General features: G+C 37.2%; 1 protein-coding gene across 2 annotated transcripts in view; it reads right to left on the bottom strand.

Moving 5' to 3' along the window:
* The window catches only part of usta (uronyl 2-sulfotransferase a), a 71246-nt gene that overhangs the window by 4248 nt on the left and 44195 nt on the right, over positions 1 to 22803 (bottom strand). Inside the window, exons 3-5 of one of the 2 annotated variants that reach the window (XM_079887198.1) lie at positions 15121 to 15276; positions 11133 to 11212; positions 10860 to 11013 (exon numbers count right to left, since the gene is read on the bottom strand). In XM_079887198.1, the coding sequence (XP_079743324.1) occupies positions 10860 to 11013; positions 11133 to 11212; positions 15121 to 15276 (390 nt within the window). Of the gene's footprint in view, positions 1 to 10859; positions 11014 to 11132; positions 11213 to 15108; positions 15277 to 22803 lie in introns of both variants that reach the window. The other variant, XM_079887197.1, reaches the window with a different exon arrangement.

Here is a 22803-nt window from a genome sequence, read left to right as displayed (position 1 = left end):
CGATTCGTGGCGTTTGAGAATCGATTTTGAATCGACCACATTTTAAAAAACGATTAATCGAAAAATCGATTTTTTTGCCCAGCCCTAATAACTACATCAGTTCTAGTGATGCACGTACTAACCTAGGATACTGTCTAACAGTTGATGGCTGCTCTGTCAAGTCCTCGTCGTCGGTTAGGAACCTGGGTGTGCTCTTTGATACCAATCTTTCATTTGAAAGCCACGTTTCTAGCATCTGTAAAACCGCATTCTTCCATCTTAAAAATATATCTACATTACGACATATGCTTTCAATGAAAAATGCGGAACAGTTAGTTCATGCGTTCATGACCTCAAGGCTAGATTATTGTAATGCTCTACTGGGTGGTTGCCCTGCACGCATAATAAACAAACTACAGCTGGTCCAAAATGCAGCAGCTCGAGTTCTTACTAGAACCAGAAAGTATGACCATATTAGCCTGGTTCTGTCAACACTGCATTGGCTGCCTATAAAACATTGTATAAATTTTAATATATTGCTGACTACTTACAAAGCACTAAATGGTTTAGCTCCCCCAGTACTTGAGCGAGCTCTTAACGCATTATAGTCCTTCACGTCTATTGCGATCTCAAAACTTTGGCCAGTTGATAATATCCAGAATATCAAAATCAACTGCAGGCGGTAGATCCTTCTCCTATTTAGCACCTACACTCTGGAACAGCCTTCCTAACATTGTCCGGGAAGCAGACACACTCTGTCAGTTTAAATCTAGACTAAAAACACATATCTTTGGCCTGGCATTCATATAGAACATTATACATTTCTATTATTCAAATCAGTTAGATCAGGGTTCCTCAAACTCGGTCCTGGATGGCCACTGTCCTGCACAGTTTAGCTCCAACCCTGATCAAACACACCTAGCTGTGAGTTTCTAGTGATCCTGAAGACATTGATTAGCTTGCTCAGGTGTGTTTGATCAGTGTTGGAGCTAAACTCTGCAGGACAGCGGCCCTCCAGGACCGAGTTTGAGGAACCCTGAGTTAGATGATTATTACGCTGCATAAATTAGGTCAGCTGGAACCGGGGACACTTCCTATAACACCTGATGTACTCGTTACATCATAAGAAGAATGGCTTCTACGCTAGTGTTAGTCTTTCTGTTTATTCCGAGGTTTACTGAAGTCAGCCGGATCCGGGCCGTATTCAGATCAGATGGTTGACCTGCGCCTGGACCCATCCATAAGGCATCCCTGAAGTACCAGCCTCATCAGCCCTGCGAAGGCCTCATCTATACGACAGCCATCGGCACTGATCCTCAACAAACTCGTCTCCATACCAGCGTGACTCCGATCTTCAACCAGATGGAACTGGATAATATTCTGAATGTTCTGATCCAATCTGACTTCTGATCTGTAATGCTGCCTGAATCATAATCATACACTGTTCGCTCGTTGGCCAGAGGAGAACTGGCCCCTGACTGAGCCTGGTTCCTCCCAAGGTTTTTTTTCTCCATTCTGTCTCCTGATGGAGTTTTGGTTCCTTGCCACTGTTGCCTTGGGCTTTTGGCTTGCTTAGTTGGGGACATTTAATATTCAACAATATTATGGATCTGCCTTAATTAAGGTGGACGATGACGCAATTTTCTTCTAGAAACAAACTTTGTTGTATTATTTTCATGTTATCACTGTGAAGCTGCTTTGTTACAATCTGTATTGAAAAAAGCGCTATATAAATAAAAGGTTAAAAAAACCACAAGGGGGCACCACTTACACAAGTTGTGTCTTCTGAAAGTTATGTGACGCCACTACAGTACATCCAAAACACAAACAATCACTCATCTGTAACAATGTTTTATCACTTAATTTGATCCCAAATCTATAATCAACATTGGAAACATTAAATGGGAAGATATGCAATCCATGGAGACTCGTATGCACACTTATTTAAAACACACAACAGGAGAGGCCTATGAAACCAATGTATTTTATTTCTATTTTTATCTAGCAAAAAGAAACCAGACTAAAGAAGTCCTGAGATAAATATGCCTCTCCCTTGTTTAATTATCAAGACTACAATACGTGAAGTCCTCAGAGAACAATATGGACAAGAATAAAAAGATTATATGGAAAAACGGGAGAAGACGATATGAAGTTTTCCTCAAAACAATAATGCAGCCAACGTTGCTATAACGATGAAACTAGATGAGAACATATTACATGCTGAAAATTAGATGGTCAAGATGACACTTCTTGGAAAAGAGGGCAGTTTGTCAAGTTAACATCCTCGTCTCTAACTCGTGCACGAGAGAGGTTACGTAAAGACTCCACGCACTCCTTCCCTTTCATGAGCCCCAGGTGCGGGAATCACATGCAAGCTGTGGGTCTAGAAGAGAAGGGCCCTCATGCTGGCAGGTAGAAAAACATACTCTTGAGTTATTTCAGCATTAATCTTTCACCGTAGGATGGCCTTTACACATGCCAAGTATGAGTCGATACGCAAACGTTATTTCTCCGCCTTTCAGGAGCCCTAATTCAGGAAATTAAAAGGTCCCCTAAAGATGAAACTCGTTTGCATTACACGTTGTTTAGAAATTTACTTGGATTATCTCCATTTCATGACTATTAAAAGTATGAAGGTTTTTCAATGATCAGTTACTTTTGAATATTAATGTTTCTGATAGTTTCTCTGGTTTTGTTTGACCCCTCAAAATGGTGGGTGATTTATGTAATTAAACTGCAGACTTGAGTATCTTTGGAATTTTGTTAATTTTTCAAGCTGGTTTTAACTTTCAGTTTTTAAATATCAGTCAACTGGCTTTTTTTTATTTATTTTTTTAATTTTTTTACTGCCCCCCTCCCAAATTTCTTTTTTCTGATTTTTAAGCTGGTTTTCACTTTCAGAGTTTTTGGATAAGAGTCAACTGGCTTTTTACTGTCCCCCTCCCAAATTCTGTACTTTCACATTCTAAAATACTTAATATTCTAAGTATTTGAGTGCATTGCTTTCTTTTCGTTTATTCTACTAAAACAATTAAAATTGTGGTCAAATTTTTAAAATGCAATTTATAAAAATAAGTCCAGGATAGATAGCACCCCTAAATCAAAGAACCATTATGAATATTCTCCTCCTTTTTTTTTTTTTTGCATCACATCAAAACTGCCTCATGTCTTAGCTTCTCTACCATTTGCCACACATGTGCACAGGTTTTAAACAGTATTGAACATTAACAAACAATGGAATGGAATTTATACACAATTTAAATTAAGTTAAAGCATATTCCATTAATTTAAGCATAAGCCTTCAGATAAAAGGTTTTTTTAAGATTATGATAAACATATAGTCAAATGTGTCCAAACAAAGGCTTGATATCTTGTCATGATATATATAGGTATAAGCAATGAAGAAATTACAGTAATTATAAACATCGATGCTCAGATTGGGATGTTTGTTTAAAACTTAATTCACTGATTGTGAACTAGAGCTAGAAAACAAACAAAAACCAGATTGTTGTGTTTAGCTTTCTTTCACTGCTCTCTAAACGTGTTCATTTGTTGACAATATCAGGCTGATGCACTGGCGATTCCTTCAAAGCAGTGGAGCTCCAGGAGGGCCAGTTCCTTTAACAATACTCACTCTGTGTGTATCTGAATAGAGTCTAAAAGCCAAGAGCGCATCAATGTCCTTTCATCCGCATCTCCACTCACTCCCAATGGAAACACATACAACTCTGATGGATATGCACTTTGAACGCACAAATGCTATTGCTGAAAGAAAAACAAGTAATGTCCCATTTAGGCTTCCGTTGACTTTTTGGTTTATAAAAAGGAAACAAGTATTTAAGTACAGAAAGCCAGATGGTCAAAAGGGTAAATGTCTGAACAGAAATGTCATCCTCTAACTGATCACCAATTACACAGCAACTTACAGAACAACACCCTCAAGCCTTGAAGAGATAATGGTGCCTTAAAGCTGAGCCATACATTTAAAACAAACAATTAAAGACAATTCAATGAGGAGAAAGATGATGTTTGGTGGAGTGGAGAAAAAAGAGAGTATATAAAAAGAAAGTAAGTCTGTTTGGACATATGAAATGACATATAAAAAATTACAGCAAATGTCTAGTGTGCTTCTGGCAAACATCCCGAGCAGTAAAACCGGTCAGTGTTCCTCTCTAGAAGGACCCACTTCAGCTCAGGTGACACACTTATTTGGCCTTGTGTTCTTGATTCAGTCCCAAGGTGGCCATTTCACTAAGCACCTAGGAACACAGCCATTGCAATTTACCCCTAAACTACCTCCAGATGGACGTCACCACGCAACATGCTCTGCCTCACACTAAAGAAAGCATTTTTCTACGGTGGCCCAGTAGTGCACAACACAACAAAATTTATAAAGCAAGCATAAGTTCACAACACAACGGAAATGAGCCACAACACAACGAAATAAAGCCGCAACACAACGGAAATGAGCCAACAACACAATGGAAAATGTACAACACAACGAAATAAAGCCACAACACAACGAAATAAAGCCGCAACACAACGGAAATGAGCCACAACACAATGGAAAATGTACAACACAACGAAATAAAGCCACAACACAACGAAATAGAGCCACAACACAACGAAATAGAGCCACAACACAACGAAATAAAGCCGCAACACAACGGAAATGCTCCCGAGGGCTCTCGGAGCGCATTATTCCATGCCACTGAGTCTAAAACATTTAACTACACCACTATTAGTTTTAACAGTATGTAGCTAACCATTGTATATCGACATTTATTAATTCAAAATCACCAATGTGGCATTATAGCTGCATATTTATTATACTCTAGAATGCTTTGATGCGCTACCAGCGCATGATCCCTAAGGGAACGTCCGCCAATTCTTTCAAGTTGTTTAAACGTATAATTTGCATTAATTCAAATTACTTTTAAAGGTCCCATGACATGCTATTTTTTGTAGGCTTTAATATAGTCCTTAGTGGTCCTTAGTACTGTATCTGAAATCTCTTTCCAAAAATTTTGCCTCGGTGCAGAATTATAGCCACTACAAGCCAGTCCCAGAATGAGCTTCCTTCAGACGGGCCGTTTCGGTGTCTGTAGCTTTAAATACTAATGAGGAGGAGAAAGGCGGAGAAAGGCGGCGCAAGGTGGAGGGTGGGTGTGGCCTTGACCATCTTGCGCAACGGTACCATGCATGTTTGTTTATGTTGGATATATTGCAATGGCACGAAGACACGCAGTCGTTCAAGCATTTCAGTTTGACCCAGAATCTGATCCAGATGGAGAAGCAACGGATGAAGAAGTTGCAACTCAGCGGCTCCAGCAGGACGTTTCCGAATGGTTAGTTTAAAATATTATGTCTGGATACGGTACTTTATTCGGATGGTTTACAGTTATTATCATGTAGCTAACGCGAACTCATGAGAGATCTGTAACGTCTGTAATTTATCTTATTACAATTACATCAAGCTCTGCGATCTTGAAATGCGGATATCGCGCGTGCCATATAACCAACAGGAAAACGGTTATCCAAATAACAAAGAAATGTACAACACTCGCGTTACAGTGTGTGTAACTTGATGCTGTCTACCTTTACAATAGCGCAAGTAACTGCATAGCTGCATAGCTAATGTTACAGCCACATTCTACGTGTAACAAGCTAGGTAACCATAAACAGTAAAGCAACACACTTATATATAATTTATTGACTTACTTGTCCGACGTTCAGCAAGCCCAGCTCTGTATTAACCATTCGATGTTCATTTGTACATCCAATTATTGAGCAATTATTATGCTTTGCTCGCTCAAAAGCCATGATATCTCTCGTGGACAAACTAAAATCGCGAGCGCGCGTTCTACTTCCTAGCTCATTTTCTCATGGTCGGGAAATATTCTCTGGGCGGGCAAAGCAGAGAAAGGGGAGGTAACATTTCTCCTTATAACGTCATAAGGAGATTCAAGATCAGCCCGGTTGAGCTTCCATTTTCTCAAAGGCAGAGAAAAATAGCAAAAGCTCGATTTACACCGATTAAAATTTCTAGAAACTTTGGGACCATATACAGGCTAGGGGAACTCATATTAATGTTAAAAAACCTCAGAAAGTGGAAATTTCATGTCATGGGACTTTATTGTATTGGTAATAGACTGACTTACTAAAGCTGATTTTTTTATTTTTTTTCAATACCTCCCTTCATTACAGTAAACAATTGTTATTTTTTTAGGACATTTCTATAATATAATAAAAGTTTTTTTTTTTTTTATCATGTTTCAAAGGTTGTAGTTCCTATTAACCAGACTGACTTACAACAGGTGAAATTGTGCCAATAGCTCCCTATATGCACAGTAGCCTACACAATTTTTTTTTATATATAAAACATTAGGCCTACTTTTTTCATCTCCTAAAGCTTGTGGTAGGTTCCTAGTGACCATACTGACTTATTACAGGTGAAATTGTGCCAATACATTCCTGTAATTCTGCAATTCACCAAATGGTTTGTGTTTTTATTTATCAAATTATATTATAAATTATACGTTTTAACCACTTGTTGGAATTGCCAGACGTTCCCTTAGGGATCATGCGCTGTGGTAGCGCGTCAAATAATTATCCAGTATAAATACACAGCTATAGGTGATTTTGAAGTATATTTTATGTCGATATACAATGGTTGCATGCTGTAAAAACTAATCGTGGTATTTATAAATTAAGACTGCAGACTCTATAGAACAATGGCAAGGAAAACTAACTTTACCGAGCTCCGAGAACCCTCTAGTGCAGGGGTGGGCAAACTTTTTGGCTCAAGGGCCACACTGGGTTTTAAAAATTTGACAGAGGGCCGGCCCAGTAGCAGATTATGAAGCACGATCTCATGAAAGTGCGTATCTATACCACAAATTTTATTTCTCGTGCCATTTATATGCCAAAAATGATTTTTTTTTTTTTTTTGCGTGCATGCTACACACTGTAAACCCCTTGGTTAGGATTAGGGGTGTGGAGTGCGTGCCTATTATATGCCATAAAGTGCATATCATATGCACGCGAAAACATATTATGCACTACAAATACAATTCGTGGTATTCGCACTTTCATAAGATCGGGCTGAGCAAACAGACAACGTTGTGGCAATGTCTGTGCGAAATTCAACAACTGAGAGACGACATTCTGACAATAATTTTTTTTATGCTAGATATCCCCCATTTAGCATGTTATGTTTTGATGTTAATTTTTAAAGATGTTAGATAATTATAGCCTATACTTTTTAAATATTTTTTATCCTTATTATTATTTAATGGCCTAACAGTAAATTAGAAACAAAACATCTGCAAGTGTACACTTAGAAGAGTAAAAATGACAGGTTACGTTAATTCAACTTTATTAAAACTGAATGGCAATTTGCACTTCCAAAAGTCATACATTTGTGGAAATAAACTAATATACTAATTTATTTTAAGAATAATAAAATAAAACATAAAAGGCAAAGGGAGATCAGAACATTTAATGAAAAAAAAAACGGGTTCTGTACATGGCAGACAGGGGAGCGTAAGTTAGTCGAAAGCCGGACGATAAAGGTCGGTAAACGGAATCGGGCAGGATACATCCACAAATCCAGAGGAGCAAAGAAACTAAATAGCAGACAAATCAAAGGAAAAACTAAGGTGTGCAAGCGGTTACCAAACATTTTTTTTCTCATTGAGTTTCCAAAAAAGGAAAAAACATTAACGTGCAACAAGTCTATGCGCTCAAGTTGCTGTCTGTTTGGTTTCCATGGTGACGCGTCATTGCTTGTTACGTGACACACCGCAGCCACAACAGCGCTGAATGAATGATGATCTGCTTTTATGTCATTTTTCCTTTTTTACATTTGTTAGCTGTGGCATGCAATATCTGATATTCCGATTGTCAAATATATGCAACGCAATATATATATATTATATATATATATAACGCAAAGTATTGCAAGAAAAAAGGCTAAATTAATGCGATCTTAAGACAATTTTTTTAAATACTCGGCGGGCCGGATTAAACAGCCTAACGGGCCGCATGTGGCCCGCGGGCCGTAGTTTGCCCACCCCTGCTCTAGTGGTTGGGAGCATTTCCGTTGTGTTGCGGCTTTATTTCGTTGTGTTGTACATTTTCCGTTGTGTTGCGGCTTTATTTCGTTGTGTTGCACATTTTCCGTTGTGTTGCGGCTTTATTTCGTTGTGTTGTACATTTTCCGTTGTGTTGCGGCTTTATTTCGTTGTGTTGCGGCTTTATTTCGTTGTGTTGCGGCTTTATTTCGTTGTGTTGTAAATTTTCCGTTGTGTTGTGGCTCATTTCTGTTGTGTTGTGGATTCATTTCGTTGTGTTGTGGCTGAATTTCGTTCTGTTGTGAACTTATGTTTGCTTTTTAAATTTCGTTGTGTTGTGCACTACTGGGCCACCGTATTTTTCAGTCTAGAAAACACACAAAAAAACAACAACAACAACAACAACAACAACAAAAAAAGCAAATAATAAATACTGGTTACTGCATTCATAATGCTTGGCTGTATTTGAGCAAAGCAGAGATTAGACGAGATGATAGGTTACGAAAGGAGACAAGAAGTCAGTCTGCCAGAGAAATGAGAACCTGGATGAGTTCCACTAACGGGGGCAATTTCCTTCCTATGTGCACGGCTGCGCACACACACACACACACACACACACACACACACACACACACACACACACACACACACACACACACACACACACACACACACACACACACACACACACACACACACACTTCAGCTGTTGAAACAATGTTTTTAGTCATTAGTAAACATCAGTACTACAGCTTTGAAGGTCTTCCAGCATACCTCACACAAATACAGTGTTTTTTTTTTGTTTTTTTGTGAGTAATGACCTTACAGAACAACTGAGTTTGCTGGCACAAGGACATTTAATTTTGATCAAAAGTGACAGTAAAGACATTTACAGTTTTTACCAAAGATTTCTATTTCAATTCAAATAAATACTGTTTTGAACTTTCTAATCAAAAAACCCTTTTTCAGCTTTGCCATTACATATAAGTGTTAAAAGGAAACCAGCTTGAAAATTTTCAGTCACAGCAGGTGAAAGAGTCCTAACCCCCACTCCTTGTCCTTGTGAGCATGGCCATTCCTCTAAAACACACACTTTATAAACTCACTTCACATGCTTCAAACTTATGGGACGACTGCAAATGTGTTCGTGTTGGTGAATGCATATGTCTTGAGTATGTGTGTGGGCGCGTGCACATCCATTCAGATTATGGGGAAATTCCCAAGTACGTCATAGATTATTATAATTAAACTAAATTCAGAAGGAAAGATCAAAAATGAAACTTCAATAGGATACCATTTGAATGCTCATTCTTGTCAAAGTGCCCAGCTATTACAGACACATAAATCAAGCAAACAGATATGTTTAGTGTGAGATAGATCACAAGCCACAGTAATCCTAAATTATAAAAACAGAGATGTGGTCTTTATAGTGAAGGTTCGATTATATTTATTGTAGTAGTCTAGTCTCTCATTAGCTAAGATAAGTTCAATTCCTATCGTAACAGAACTGCTACTGTTCTGTGTTATCTTGTTTCATACATTGTGAACTGAACCTACTAACTGAACCATGCTAACCTGCCATGCTAACCTGCCAAACCTGCCAAATCCCCTACTCAGTAGAAATATTCATAGATTAATCTCATTACACCGGGTACCACATACATTAACAGAGAAATCAGTCTGGACTGAATTAACTAGAAACTTGATCAAGAAAAGGTCCCAGTTAATGTTCCAGATTAATGCGTGTCTGGGAAACTGGCCATTTATGTTTTATGAAAAACAGATTTGAGCCATAATTCTGTCACAATCCTTAGTCGACTGATGTAATTCTTCGAGCAATGCCAAGTTTTCATGCGATTGTCTTGAGTTTCAGCATTTATGTAGTTTGTTTTCCAAATCCAAATCAGAGGTTAGAGCATTTAGCAATGCAATTGACTAAAAAAGCAAGTATGACTAATCAATTCCTGAACATTCTGCTCACATTGTCTGAGCTAATTTCCAAACATAAAGCCAGACTCCTGCACCCACTCTCACAAACAATCATTGTGCAACAAATTCATTCCCAAGGGGAAATAGAGTCCCCGAGTCGAGTCACTCGATGGTCACGCTGCTATTTTCTCTGTGCATATAAGTACAACTCCTATCTGTTTGAATAGGTAAATTACTAGTCATACTGTATGGAGCTCTGTTGCAGTGCACTAAACTACAGTAAGCCCTTCACATCACTATTCAGATGTGTAAGTTTGAACCTGCGCTCAACTTCAGTTCTGCTGCATCCCTATAGTAACCAGCAAAAAAAAAAAAAGTGTTGATGCACAAGATTAACAAAGTTCATGTTAAAGTTTTCTTAATAGGATTGAGTTTCTGTGCCTAATTAGGTATTTCTTTAACTACAAAGCAGGGTGTAGCTCAAGGGGTTAATTTGCCCACAAACAGTAGATAAACATGCATTTATTTTTTGTCTTTTTATCCCCCTGAATGAACAAATGGTATTTCCATTTTAAAACTCAGAATAAATAATGACCATTGCTAACGCTGTGTCTACACTGGATAGGGCGCAACGCAATGAGTCCCTGACAGTAAACTGATGCTCCGTTCTATTTATTATGTACTCTATCTCTATGCATTTGACAACTTTTGACAATGAAATAATATTATACTTTTAGATGTTTTCCTCACACATTACATCTCAAGCATGCTTTTGTATCCTTGCACTAACTTTAAAAAAAAATTATATTTGGGACAAAATTGATGGTTGTGGTGAAAATTAGGAAGAAGAGGAAGAATTTAGAAAGAGTCTCTGACCAAATATCTCTCGTCATCTTTCATCTGGGGTGTGCGGATCAAGTGATTCTGCTCTCCTCTCCAGTCCCCAAACCGACGAAAAAAGTAATTGGAGAGGAAACGGTTAATGGGATCCCTGATGATGTTTATGTAGACAGGCTGTTCTATCCTAAACCTGAGAAAGAAAGAGAATGAGCACTGAATCCATCACTAATTTAACGGCAGCATAAAATGTGCGTCTTTATCTTGAACCTGATCAGATACATTCAGATAAATAATTCCTGATTTGCTTACCTTGTGAAATTGAGAAAGTGAACATGTCTGGTGTACAGAAAAGGCTGTGGAATAGTGCTAATGTTTCTCATCAAATCCACCTGGCAAAAAATCAACACAAATAAACCGAGATTAAAATGCATGTTACATAACCGTTCATGAGCATCTCTTCATTCAACAACACTGACAATTATGATAAATCAAAATAGCAGTGCGATGCAACAAGTTACAATTGCAGAACACAAAAAAAATCTATATTTTAACCACTAGAAGCATCGGTTGCACGACATGTAATTATATATACTTCCGGTCAAACAAATAAATAAAACACTAACAAACAAATGAATTACAGGGTATATTAATTAAAGCTGCTGTCTTCAGTGGCTATAAAACCTTCAGCCACAGCTGTGGATCTATTTAAAAAAATAAACCATAAACGTTATGCAAGTAGTTTCAAGTTTCAAAGTGAATTTTAGAATCGCAGACACATCTTTGTGGGGACTCTCCATAGACGTAATGTTTTTATACTGTACAAACTGTATTTTCTATCCCCATACACTAACCCTACCCCTAAACCTACCCATCCCAGAAAACTTTCTGCATTTTTACATTTTCAAAAAAAAAAACACATTCTGTATGAATCAAAAGCTTGTTTCCTCATGGGGACTTCAATTTAGGTCACCACAATGACACGAGTCCCCAATGAGGCGGTGTGCATTCAGGTTGAAGTCCCCACCGGGATAGAAAAACACACACAATGGTCTAAAACTCAAACTGGTCCTCACAAAGATAGTTGTACAAGTACACACACACACACACACACACACACACACACACACACACACACACACACACACACACGTCTGGTTCACTATCTTTGTGGGGACTCTCCATAGACTTAATGGTTTTTATACTGTACAAACTGCATCTTCTATCTCCTTACACTAACCCTACCCCTAAACCTACCCATCACACACAACTTTCTGCATTTTTACATTTCCAAAAAAACTCATTCTGTATGATTTATAAGCTTGTTTACCCATGGGGACCTCCGTTTAGGTCCCCACTGTGACACGAGTCCACATGAGTCTGTGTGCATTCCGGTTGAAGTCCCCACTGGGATAGAATAACATGAACACACACACACACACTCACACAAAACATTCTTTGCGTGGATGGTACGTGGTGCAGTGGAAAGAAGCTGACTTCTCATTACCTTAATGTTTCCTAATGAGGGCCATCTGGGGCCCCAGTCAGCCCTGATAGAGCCCATGTGTCTCTAAATGCATGTTACAGTCTCTACAAACATACCTACACAGGCATAAGGAGACTTAACAATCCCTATAACAGATCACCATACGAGGAGCGGGATGGCGTAATGCTGGTCCGGTGTGCCAGGACGGTATGTGTAGAGTGCAGCACTGGACAATAGGTTCCAGAAGTTTCTGGCTTGGAAAAGACCACCCTCAGAATTGAGATTTCATACCGAAATCGAAACCTCTTTATACCCCACATCTCCGTCAAACAGCTTACCACACTGTAACAAGTGCCCCACTTAAGCTTTAATCTTTTATCAAACGCTGCGTCAAAGCCAAAACACACATTCTGTAACAACCTGAGGAAATGACATCATCTTAATGAGATTTCCTGTGCTGTAAACGCTTATATGGGCACAGACATGGCCATGCAATGTACAGCTAAAGTAATGATATACGAGGTGTTGGCAGAACCACATCACAAGTAACACCTCAGGTTGTGTGACACTGGGTAAGCAGTCTGTGGTTTAGTGTTTTGAGGCGAATTAAAAATGTACAGCTTATTATAATGACATGCCAGAATAAACATGAGTGTGACCCGATGCTTTATTTTGCTTACTAATACACGGTTTAGGTCATTATAGTTTTTTTCTAAAATGTTTTAACCGTTAAATTATTTTGGTGGAAAAAGTATCATGGTTTCCACAAAAATATTAAGCAGCACAATAAAAGTAAGTAAAAATGCATAACAAAGTACATTTTTAATCTATATTGTGCTGCAACTTCTCATGTCAAGCGCAAGAACATTAGAAAGCACTGAAGATAGCAATGTGCTGAAACGTTTGCTTGCTGGTGTCTATTTCTTTTTAACTCACATGCACTTTGCACGATGCAATTTATAAAATAAAAAAAATGTTTTTGTAGACTTTTCCAGTCTTGAGTGGATCAGTGTGCGGTTAGCCACCCTTTTTGTTCATTGCGCAAGAACATTAACATTACGTATCTGGAATATATGACCACTGATGGTTAACAGCAGAGTCTTCAGAATTTTCATATTTGTTTGAATATGAAATACCCCTTAAATGACAAAACCTTGTTCTACACAATCACATTATGATGTGAACATAATGATTGTTTAATGGAGAGGAGGTTCATTCGTACTTGTCTCATTGAAAGCTCAGACTGAACATTCCCTTTATACACACACAAATAAACTTTCTTCTCTAAATGAGAGTTTTATGACCCTTATCCCGCAGAGTAATTTGCATTTGTTTAGGAGACTCTGCAGATGCTCCAACGCCACAAACAGGCCATCAATCACAATCACAGCTGTCAGCCAGAGCAAACAAGGACTGGAAATACACTTAACGCGCACAAAGAACGTTATGCTAATTATGGACAACTAATTATGGACGAAGCCGAGGGGTTAATTCTCCAAGCAAGGTCAATGGTCTATCAGATTATTAAACTTCACTTGTGCATAAATGATACACTTCAAAACTCTACATTAAACCCTTATTTTATTGAGTTAAGATTGGGCCAACCCATTAATTTATTATTATTATTATTATTATTATAATAATAAAATTATTTCCACATTTTAGAATACCAGTAATGTCATGCAAGCAATAAAATAAAACAAGTGGAAATATGGAAATTATGAAGTGACCAGAAGTATTAAACAAATCCAAACAATCTTATATTTTAGCTTCTTCAAATATAGCCACACTTTGTCTAGATAAATATAAATAGATTGATTTAAACATTGTATGTATGTGCCGGTGACTGAGTGCGGTCCCACTGGATCATACGGCACCTTCACACCTTCTTGTTTGCTCTTGCAGTAGTTTCACCAACCAGGTATGGACATTTGTTTATGTAAGATTCTAAGATAAATCATCAAACAGAACACAAAAGCAGATATTTCGAAGACCGGAGGGGGTCCAGATATCTTTCATTGTATGGACAAAAAGACATTTAGAAAATGTCTTCTTCTGCATTCCACAGAAGAAAGAGTCATTAAGGTTTGGAACGTCAGAGAACATTCTAAGAATATCTGATACACTGTGAATCACTTTCATTTGCTGTTTTCCCCTCTCTCTCTCTCTCATCTTTCTGAACACACACCACCGTTTAGGACAGTTGGTCGTTCTGATGGCAAAGAAACCTGTATGTGTTCTGAGCTTACCCCCTGTAAACACACACATTTAATATTAGCTTTGAGTATTTACCATACATCTAACCAGTTTACACATTTGAAAACCTATGAATAATGTATCACTCAGAAAAAAAACATTTTATTCTAGGGTTCTGGAAGGTCCCGTGCTGTCCAGAAAGAATTATGAGTGTACTCTGGGATATAGACAGATTTCCAGTCAGAAGTGTTCATTTTCACTTTTATTTCACTCTCCCACTCAACAAACGTATATGAGTGTTATTTAATCAGCTTATTTATTTGAGCTTTTCATAGGTTGAGTTTAGCTGTGTGGAGGTGTGGTGGCTTGACTCTACCCAAACGGGATGACAGAATATTTTCTTTTCCTCTCCGCAAAGGAAGAAAGTGTGTGTTTTTCTCCACAATGAGTGCCATTCGGATGTGTTTCATTGCCGCTGGCATTCAGTGAGCATTTCCCTTGGCAAACACCTTTATTTAATCACATCAGCAAGTTTTCACAGTATGCTTTTTATATTAGCATGCTTTACAACTTCTCTGAGACATTAGTTGCCTCAGACACACTCACCCATCCACTGACCTGCTCATGCTTTGTGAGTCTGGTTTTGTTATGGATGTCAGAGGACACCAGGTTAAACTGGTGCTTTTCTGCCAAAATCCTCAGCAGCAGAACGACTGTCCGACTTCCACACTTGCCAACCCTGTTGTAGATCACCTGACTTGGGAATGGCAGCTCCTAGAGACACAGACATTGAAATACATAGTTATTAGAAAGAAGTGGACGACTTTATGCAACCCTATCTTCTCTTCCATGTCAGTCTCTGACGCTGTTCATGATGAACACACAAAAAGCATTCTCGTTGCTTCATAAAATTAAGGCTGAACCACTGTAGTCACATGGACTATTTTAACGATGTCTTTACTACCTTTCTGGGCTTTGAAAGTGGTAATTGCATTGCAGTCTATGGCTGGTTCAGAAACCTCATGGATTTCATCAAAAAAAAACTTAATTTGTGTTCCCGAAGATGAACGAAAAGAAAGAAAGAAAGAAAGAAAGAAAGAAAGAAAGAAAGAAAGAAAGAAAGAAAGAAAGAAAGAAGAAAAAAAGAAAGAAAAAGAAAAAAGAAAAAAAAAAGAGAAAGAAAAAGAGAAAGGAAGAGAAAGAGAAAGAAAAAGAAGAGAAAGAAAGAGAAAGAAAGAAAGAAAAAGAAAAAGAAAAAGAAAAAGAGAAAGAAAGAAAGAGAAAGAGAAAGAAAGAAAGAAAAAGAAAGAAAGAAAGAAAGAGAAAGAAAGAAAGAATGAGAAAGAAAAAGAAAGAAAGAGAAAGAGAAAGAAAGACAAAGAAAGAAAGAGAAAGACAAAGAAAGAAAGAGAAAGAGAAAGAAAGAAAGACAAAGAAAGAAAGAAAGAAAGAGAGAAAGAAAGAGAGAAAGAGAAAGAAAGAAAGAAAGAGAAAGAAAAAGAAAGAAAGAAAGACAAAGAAAGAAAGAGAAAGAGAAAGAAAAAGAAAGAAAGAAGGACAAAGAAAGAAAGAAAGAAAGAAAGAAAGAGAAAGAAAGAAGGACAAAGAAAGAAAGAAAGAAAGAAAGAAAGAAAGAGAAAGAGAAAGAGAAAGAGAAAGAGAAAGAAAGAAAGAAAGAAAAAGAGAAAGAAAGAAAAAGAAAGAAAGAAAGAGAAAGAGAGAGAAGAAAGAAAGAAAGAGAAAAAGAGAGAGAAAAAAGAAAGAGAGAGAAAAAAGAAAGAAAGAAAGAAAGAAAGAAAGAAAGAAAGAAAGAAAGAAAGATAGATCAATAATTGAGCCACATTTAGTGCACACTGCACAGTGCCCCTGGAGTAAGCCGAGGTTAAGTGTTTCACTCAAGGACACAATGGTGATAGTTCAGGTTTGCCCCTTCAGGAACTCAAATCTAGAAGCTTCCAGTTTCCAGCTCAGATCTTTATTCACTACTCCAGACCACCATAAGATGTCTTTAAGAAAGAGTCAGAGGAATTGTTTTTACTCCTAGATGAACATGCAGTGTGGAAAGAAGAATGGAATTCCCTGCAGGTCAGCATCCTAGATGGAACTGGGTTTGGAGAGCTGCTCTGTCCCCTTTGTGTATGTAATTTGAGAAATGCTCCTAAGAACAAACATTTATGTCAGAAGCAGTCTGTGTGTTTATGTTTGAATGTGTGACATGATTTTCAACTTCAGGTCTGTAAACACACTCCCTTGTTCCAACCTAAATTCCTCTTGGGAGTCTCGGGACCCCTTCAAGCCTTTTATTATTTGGTCTCTCTCAGTCTCTCACTCCATAGTGTGGAACAGCGCTCTCTCCCAAAACAACAAATGCGTTCAAGTTCAGAGAGAATGCCCTCTTTTCTCCTCGCACACACATAAGAGGCCTTGTCTGAGCCCAGCTGCCTTGCCATTTCTCCCCCATCCTGTTTTCCTCCATTTCTCTCCCTCTCTCGACATTTACTCCTGTCTCACTCTTCTTCTTAGATAATCACGCTTCTATACATGTCCTTCCTACTCTAATGCAAAATAAATGCATCCTGCAATTTTTGGATTGTTCTGTTTCAGAAGCCTTTATAGATCCACTATATTACACTACAAAAGTCACAACACATTCAAAAGTTTGTGGTCAGTAATTAAAATAATAATAATAATAATAATAATAATAATAATAATAATACTTTTATTAAGCAAAGATGCATTACATTGATCAAAAGAACATTTTAAAAGATAATTGCGACTTTTTATCTCACAATTGCGAGTTTACATCTCGCAATTCTGACTTTATTTCTCAGAATTGCGAGATATAAAGTCAGAATTGGCGTGAAATAAAGTCGCAATTGCGTGTTATAAAGTCAGAATTGCGAGATATAAAGTCAGAATTACGAGATATAAAGTCAGAATTCTGACTTTTCTCGCAATTGCGACTTTATTTCACGCAATTCTGACTTTATAATACGCAATTGGGAGATATAAAGTCAGAATTGCATGATATAAAGTCGCAATTGCGTGTTATAAAGTCAGAATTGTTAAAAGAGGTAAAAAAAAAAAAGTGTCTTTTTTTTCCTTAGAATTGGACTTTATATCTCACAATTCTGAGAAAAGATGTCAGAATTGCGAGATATAAACTCGCAATTATGTGTTATAAAGTCAGAATTGCGAGATATAAAGTCAGAATTGCGTGATATAAAGTCAGAATTGCGAGATATAAAGTCAGAATTGCGTGATATAAAGTCGCAATTGCGAGAAAAAAAGTCAGAATTCTGACTTTATAACACGCAACTGCGACTTTATTTCACGCAATTCTGACTTTATATCTCGCAATTCTGAGAAATAAAGTCAGAATTGCGAGATGTAAACTCGCAATTGTGAGATAAAAAGTCGCAATTGTCTTTTAAAATGTTTTATTCTGCGGCGGAAACAAGCTTCCATATGAAGTAGTATTACTAGTAGTATACTGAAAAGTATTAAGCAGCACAACAGTTTTCAACATTGATAGTAATAAGAACATTTTCTTGAGCATCAAATCAGCATATTAGAATGTTTTTTGAAGCATCATGTGACACTGAAGACTGGAGTAATTATGCTGAAAATTCAGCTTTGCCATCACAGGAATAAATTACATAATATTACCAACATTTTTGCTCAAACACATGCAGGCCTTGTCCACACTAATACGTTTTAGTTCACTCTCCAACGTGGATACATTTGAAAACGCTGTTTTCACATTGTATAATAATAACAATTAAAAAATAATTATTAGGTCTAGCAAAGAAGGATTTTATCTTACAAAGCTATGAAATCCAGTGGTAAAATCACAGCTTTTTAAAAAAGAAAAAGGCAAGAAAGGATGACAGAGTCCGTTTCACCACCACCGAAGAGCAATTTTGACCCAGGAAAAACCCTGATTTTGTACCAATAGATATTCATGTTTATACCGTTATTGTGCCTGTTATGGGCTATTCACTTTCACACAGTTGCTAAAATATTTTTCTTTGCGCACTCTTCACATCACAATCCTGCAAAGACGACAGAATTTAAGACGACAGACAAAACATGAGAGCAGTCGCGTTTTAGACCAAACATATAATGGTGAGTGAGTGCGACCAGGCATCAGTGAATGCTGAGATATTTGGCTAAATAAAATGATCCTGCCAGAAGAAATGTGAGTTAACTTGTGAGGAACTTGTTTTATTCCATCTGTATCATCTCAGTGAGCTTTTATGAGGGTTTATCATAGACTGTAAAATAATATGGACGTGTTTCTGTTTCTGAAGACCGTTTTTGAAGCCTAAAGTGGGCGTGGCTGACCGTCGCCATCTTGGCAGCGCGTCACTCCCGAATTTATTTATTATTTACAGTCAGACAATGAGCTGAGGTAACGTGACGGCTAACAGACAGCAGACAAACGGCTAATGATGACTAATGACCACTGCAGCGGGAATCCACCTGTCACTCAAAAGTGGACACACCCTTAATTATGCAGAAATTTAAGGCTTAATATAATTTAAACGGATGAGTTATAAAAAAAAAAGTTTTTTCACAGTTGTCATGAAGGGCAAAATTAGCTGTATAGACCAAAGCCACTTTTTGCTCCAGGCTGTAAACATGTATGCTGTAAAGTTGGGCATTTCAACATGGGGGAGATGCAGATTTGCAGATTTGACTCAGCCTCAAGTGGCCAGTCGATGAATTGCCGTTTAATTCACTTCTGTGTTGGTTTCAAGAGAGAGACAGGGAGGTTGCCGCTTGGGGTTTACACATGCACAGTAAGGTGAATTTAGCGATTTCCGAAGGTTCAATCTTAAGAAATCTCAATCTCAAGAATCTTTTGGAAAATTCTAGTTTGAACAGAGCATTTTGAAATGAAAATGCATCCGGATTAATGTAGACGTAGCCATTAATGAGACATCTTTCAAATACATTAAAAAAAATATTACTGACCCTAAACTTCTGAACAGTAGTGTAGATTAATCCATTTAGCAGAAGCGTTAACCCAAAACAATTCCAATGCATTTGAGTTTGCATTTTAACAGTACAGGCACAGGATTCGAAGCCATGACCTTAATGTTGCTAGCGCCATACTTGACGAGTTGAGTTGCAGATGCTCATAAAGGCCTGTACACTGATGAGACAAGAGCTAACATACTTCGCTGTAGCATTTTTGTAGTATGTTTGTGTGTGTGTAAGTATGTTGAGTTCTTGTTAGATCTGTGAGCGTCTGTTCAGAGTTTGTGTGTTTTCCACAGCTGTGAGATGTTAAAACTGGTTGTTATTATTGCCGGCTTGAGGTCTTTTAGTAACTGTGGGGGTTTCAGCTACCAAAGACTTGACCAAACTAGACAGATCCACACAAAACATTATTACCTAGGAAAATAGGAAGATTTATAGACGGGTACACCTTTTTATAGTAAACAGAAGCGGTCCTGGTAGAAATATGATGATTTATACACATGCACACATTGAACTGGACTTTGATTACATTACTTTCTTATTCAGGAAGTCATATTTTCCAAATGTTTAACTTGGAGCTGTAAAATTTGATACATACATATATTATATTTATATATAGAAAGCACATGTGTGTGTGAGATTTCAATCACATTCTTGTGCACATCTGTCTCTATGGTAAGATATCTATTTTTAAATTTTAGGTTAACATTGCTTAAATTCACTTGTGATGTGATTATGGGAATCTGTTTTATAAGTTGATAAAGGCTGAATTAAATGGAAGAAATAGTGAGAGTAGTACGCTACTATGCTATTCTGAAGTTCTTAACCCTGAGTACAGCTCTGTTAGCCAAGCAAATCAGGTCAAAGCAAACATAGGTTGTCTCTAAATCAAATCAAGCTTGACCACTATAATTTAATATGTATGTTTGAGTCTCTTTCTATTTCAATCTCAGTCTTTGGACTGCTGCTGATGCACACAGTCTCAGGGTCAAGGATGAGCAATTTAAGGAGTCCACAGTCCAGTGAAGAAAATCATTCTTATCTTCATCCACCTTTACTTTTAATGTCTCTTATATATCTTGTAGACTTATGCAGGATTTTAGATAAGATTATTCAATATTAAATATAACTAGTCCAAATCGCTATTACTTGAACTATGGATTGTATAGACAAGATACTATAAAATATACTGTAAAATGTGCAATACTATCCCTTTGACATTGTTAATGTTACAACCAATTGTTTTGTATTCTCTCGTTTCTTTCTCTCTTTTGTTTTGGAAGTGTTTGTGTCCAGGTACGCTGCTGATTGGCTCCTGCAGGCTAATGACTGGCTCATCCTGATTGGTGCATTCGATTCCAGGCACACCTTAAAAGTCCTGATGTCACTTCCTTTGGGGGGGGGACATTGTGTTGTTGTGAGGACAGAATTTTTGGTTTTGGTGGCTGTGTATGTAATGTTCACGCATTGTTTGTTTGTTCTCTGAAAAGAATTACAGATTGTAAGTAGGAAACTGTTTGGTATTTCGACCCTATTGACTGTTACTGACAATGATTTGGATTTCCCTTTTAACACTGTTTGCTTGAGCTTGTAAATAGTTTGTCTATCATTGTAAATCTTGATGGTTTGGGAAAGTAAGGAGTTTGACGCCATTATAGTTTATTGTAAACCTTTTGATCTTTGTTTTGGCTAGGAAGTTAGGTTAATATATTGTACTTTTATTTTGGTTAGGTTTTAGGAAAGAGGTTAAAGTAAGAAAGTTTTGTCTGTTATTTTGGCCAGGTCAACTCCCGAAGAAAAGTTCCCTATTTATTTATTTTGACTTTTTTTTTTTGGTTTCATTAAACTCTTAAAAGATTCCTCGCTTCCACTCTCTCATTTCATGTTGCGTCCTTTACCCCCTAGATGGGGCGTAACAGTTAAACACTCTAAAACACAATTCGCTATGGGATATTTATCAGAATGTTTTAACAAATGTTACTGCTCTCAGGAGGCAGGTTATTGCATAAACTGTAAATAAAGACTTATTTTACAGAGGCATTGAGGCCTTTCAAGTGTATATTCAATACAGGAAATGTCAATACTTATCACAGAACAATCCCTCTGGTTAGAAACAATAAAACGTAGTTTGTACCATTTACATTTGTACAAGGCCATCGTTAAAATTCACAAGAGTATTTTTATGCACTGTAAACCCTAATGTTGTCTTTACTTAAACAATCAAGTGTACTTGACTAAACATTACTTTAAATTTTGCATTTTGGTCCTGTCACTCAAAAATATAAGTTCAAATAACTTGTTTACCTTCAAAATACATAAACTTAAGATTTCAAGTGCTGTGAGCTCAAAATCATGATTAATCCTTACAAAAGGTCATTTTCACAAATGTTGTTTTCTTGACATGATAATACATTCATACATGCTTTCTTCAAGGAGTGCAATGAGTCATTCTTATTTTGACAGAAAACATTTCATTATTTTACAATTATTGATCGTAATGGAAATTGATTTTTATTAAAAAAAAAAACTAAACTAAAAAAAACCCTGATACTTTAAACTTGATAAATAAACTTTAATACCCAAATACAAGTGTTTTTGTAATACTGGGGGTTGCAGTTTTCACTCAGTAGCCTTTTAATACAAGCTCATACATTTGTAACAAGCACGTGCACATATGCCACATGCCAAAATGCATGAAAAAGTTCCTCACAGCCACCGTCCAAGTCTCATTAAAAATATACAAAATAAGAGAAATACAGAGCGACGACACATTATGTTTAACGTTAAATCAAATTAATTTCAAATCGGTCTAATTAAAATGTCTCTCTCTGGTCTTCCTTTGATGCGATTGGCCACGCAAGCAGTTCTGCCTGGCAACAAGATAACTAATGCACTGATTGGTGGATTACAAAATTGGGGATTTTCGCATCTGTTGCTGACACCAGTGCAAATTTCAAGACGGTTACGGGAGTTTTTCTTTGTGCACCATTCTCGGTAAGTACAATTATTAAGCCATAAAGTTATTTTGTGTGACTTTTTAAAACTGAAATATGTTTATTTAAATCCTTGCACGGTTCTATAATAAAAGAGAACGCAGCCATAACTTTTATTACAATATATCCTGGTCAAACTTTGCCAACATAGCTGCTAACGTTTACGCGTTAACTATAACTGCGATATTATGTTCTTTATTTTATTAGTAATAGTTAGTTAAATATAAACTTAATCTTTGTGTAATCGTGTATTTCTCGGCAAAAGAACATGGCAGCTAAGTTCCTTGAGACCAGTTAACGTTAGTGATGTTTTTTTCCT

This window comes from Squalius cephalus (assembly GCF_949319135.1).
Source record: "Squalius cephalus genome assembly, chromosome: 12".
Classification (NCBI taxonomy): domain Eukaryota; kingdom Metazoa; phylum Chordata; class Actinopteri; order Cypriniformes; family Leuciscidae; genus Squalius; species Squalius cephalus.
The sequence above is the reverse complement of the archived record's forward strand: the minus strand, read 5'-3'. Positions and strand labels throughout refer to the sequence as shown.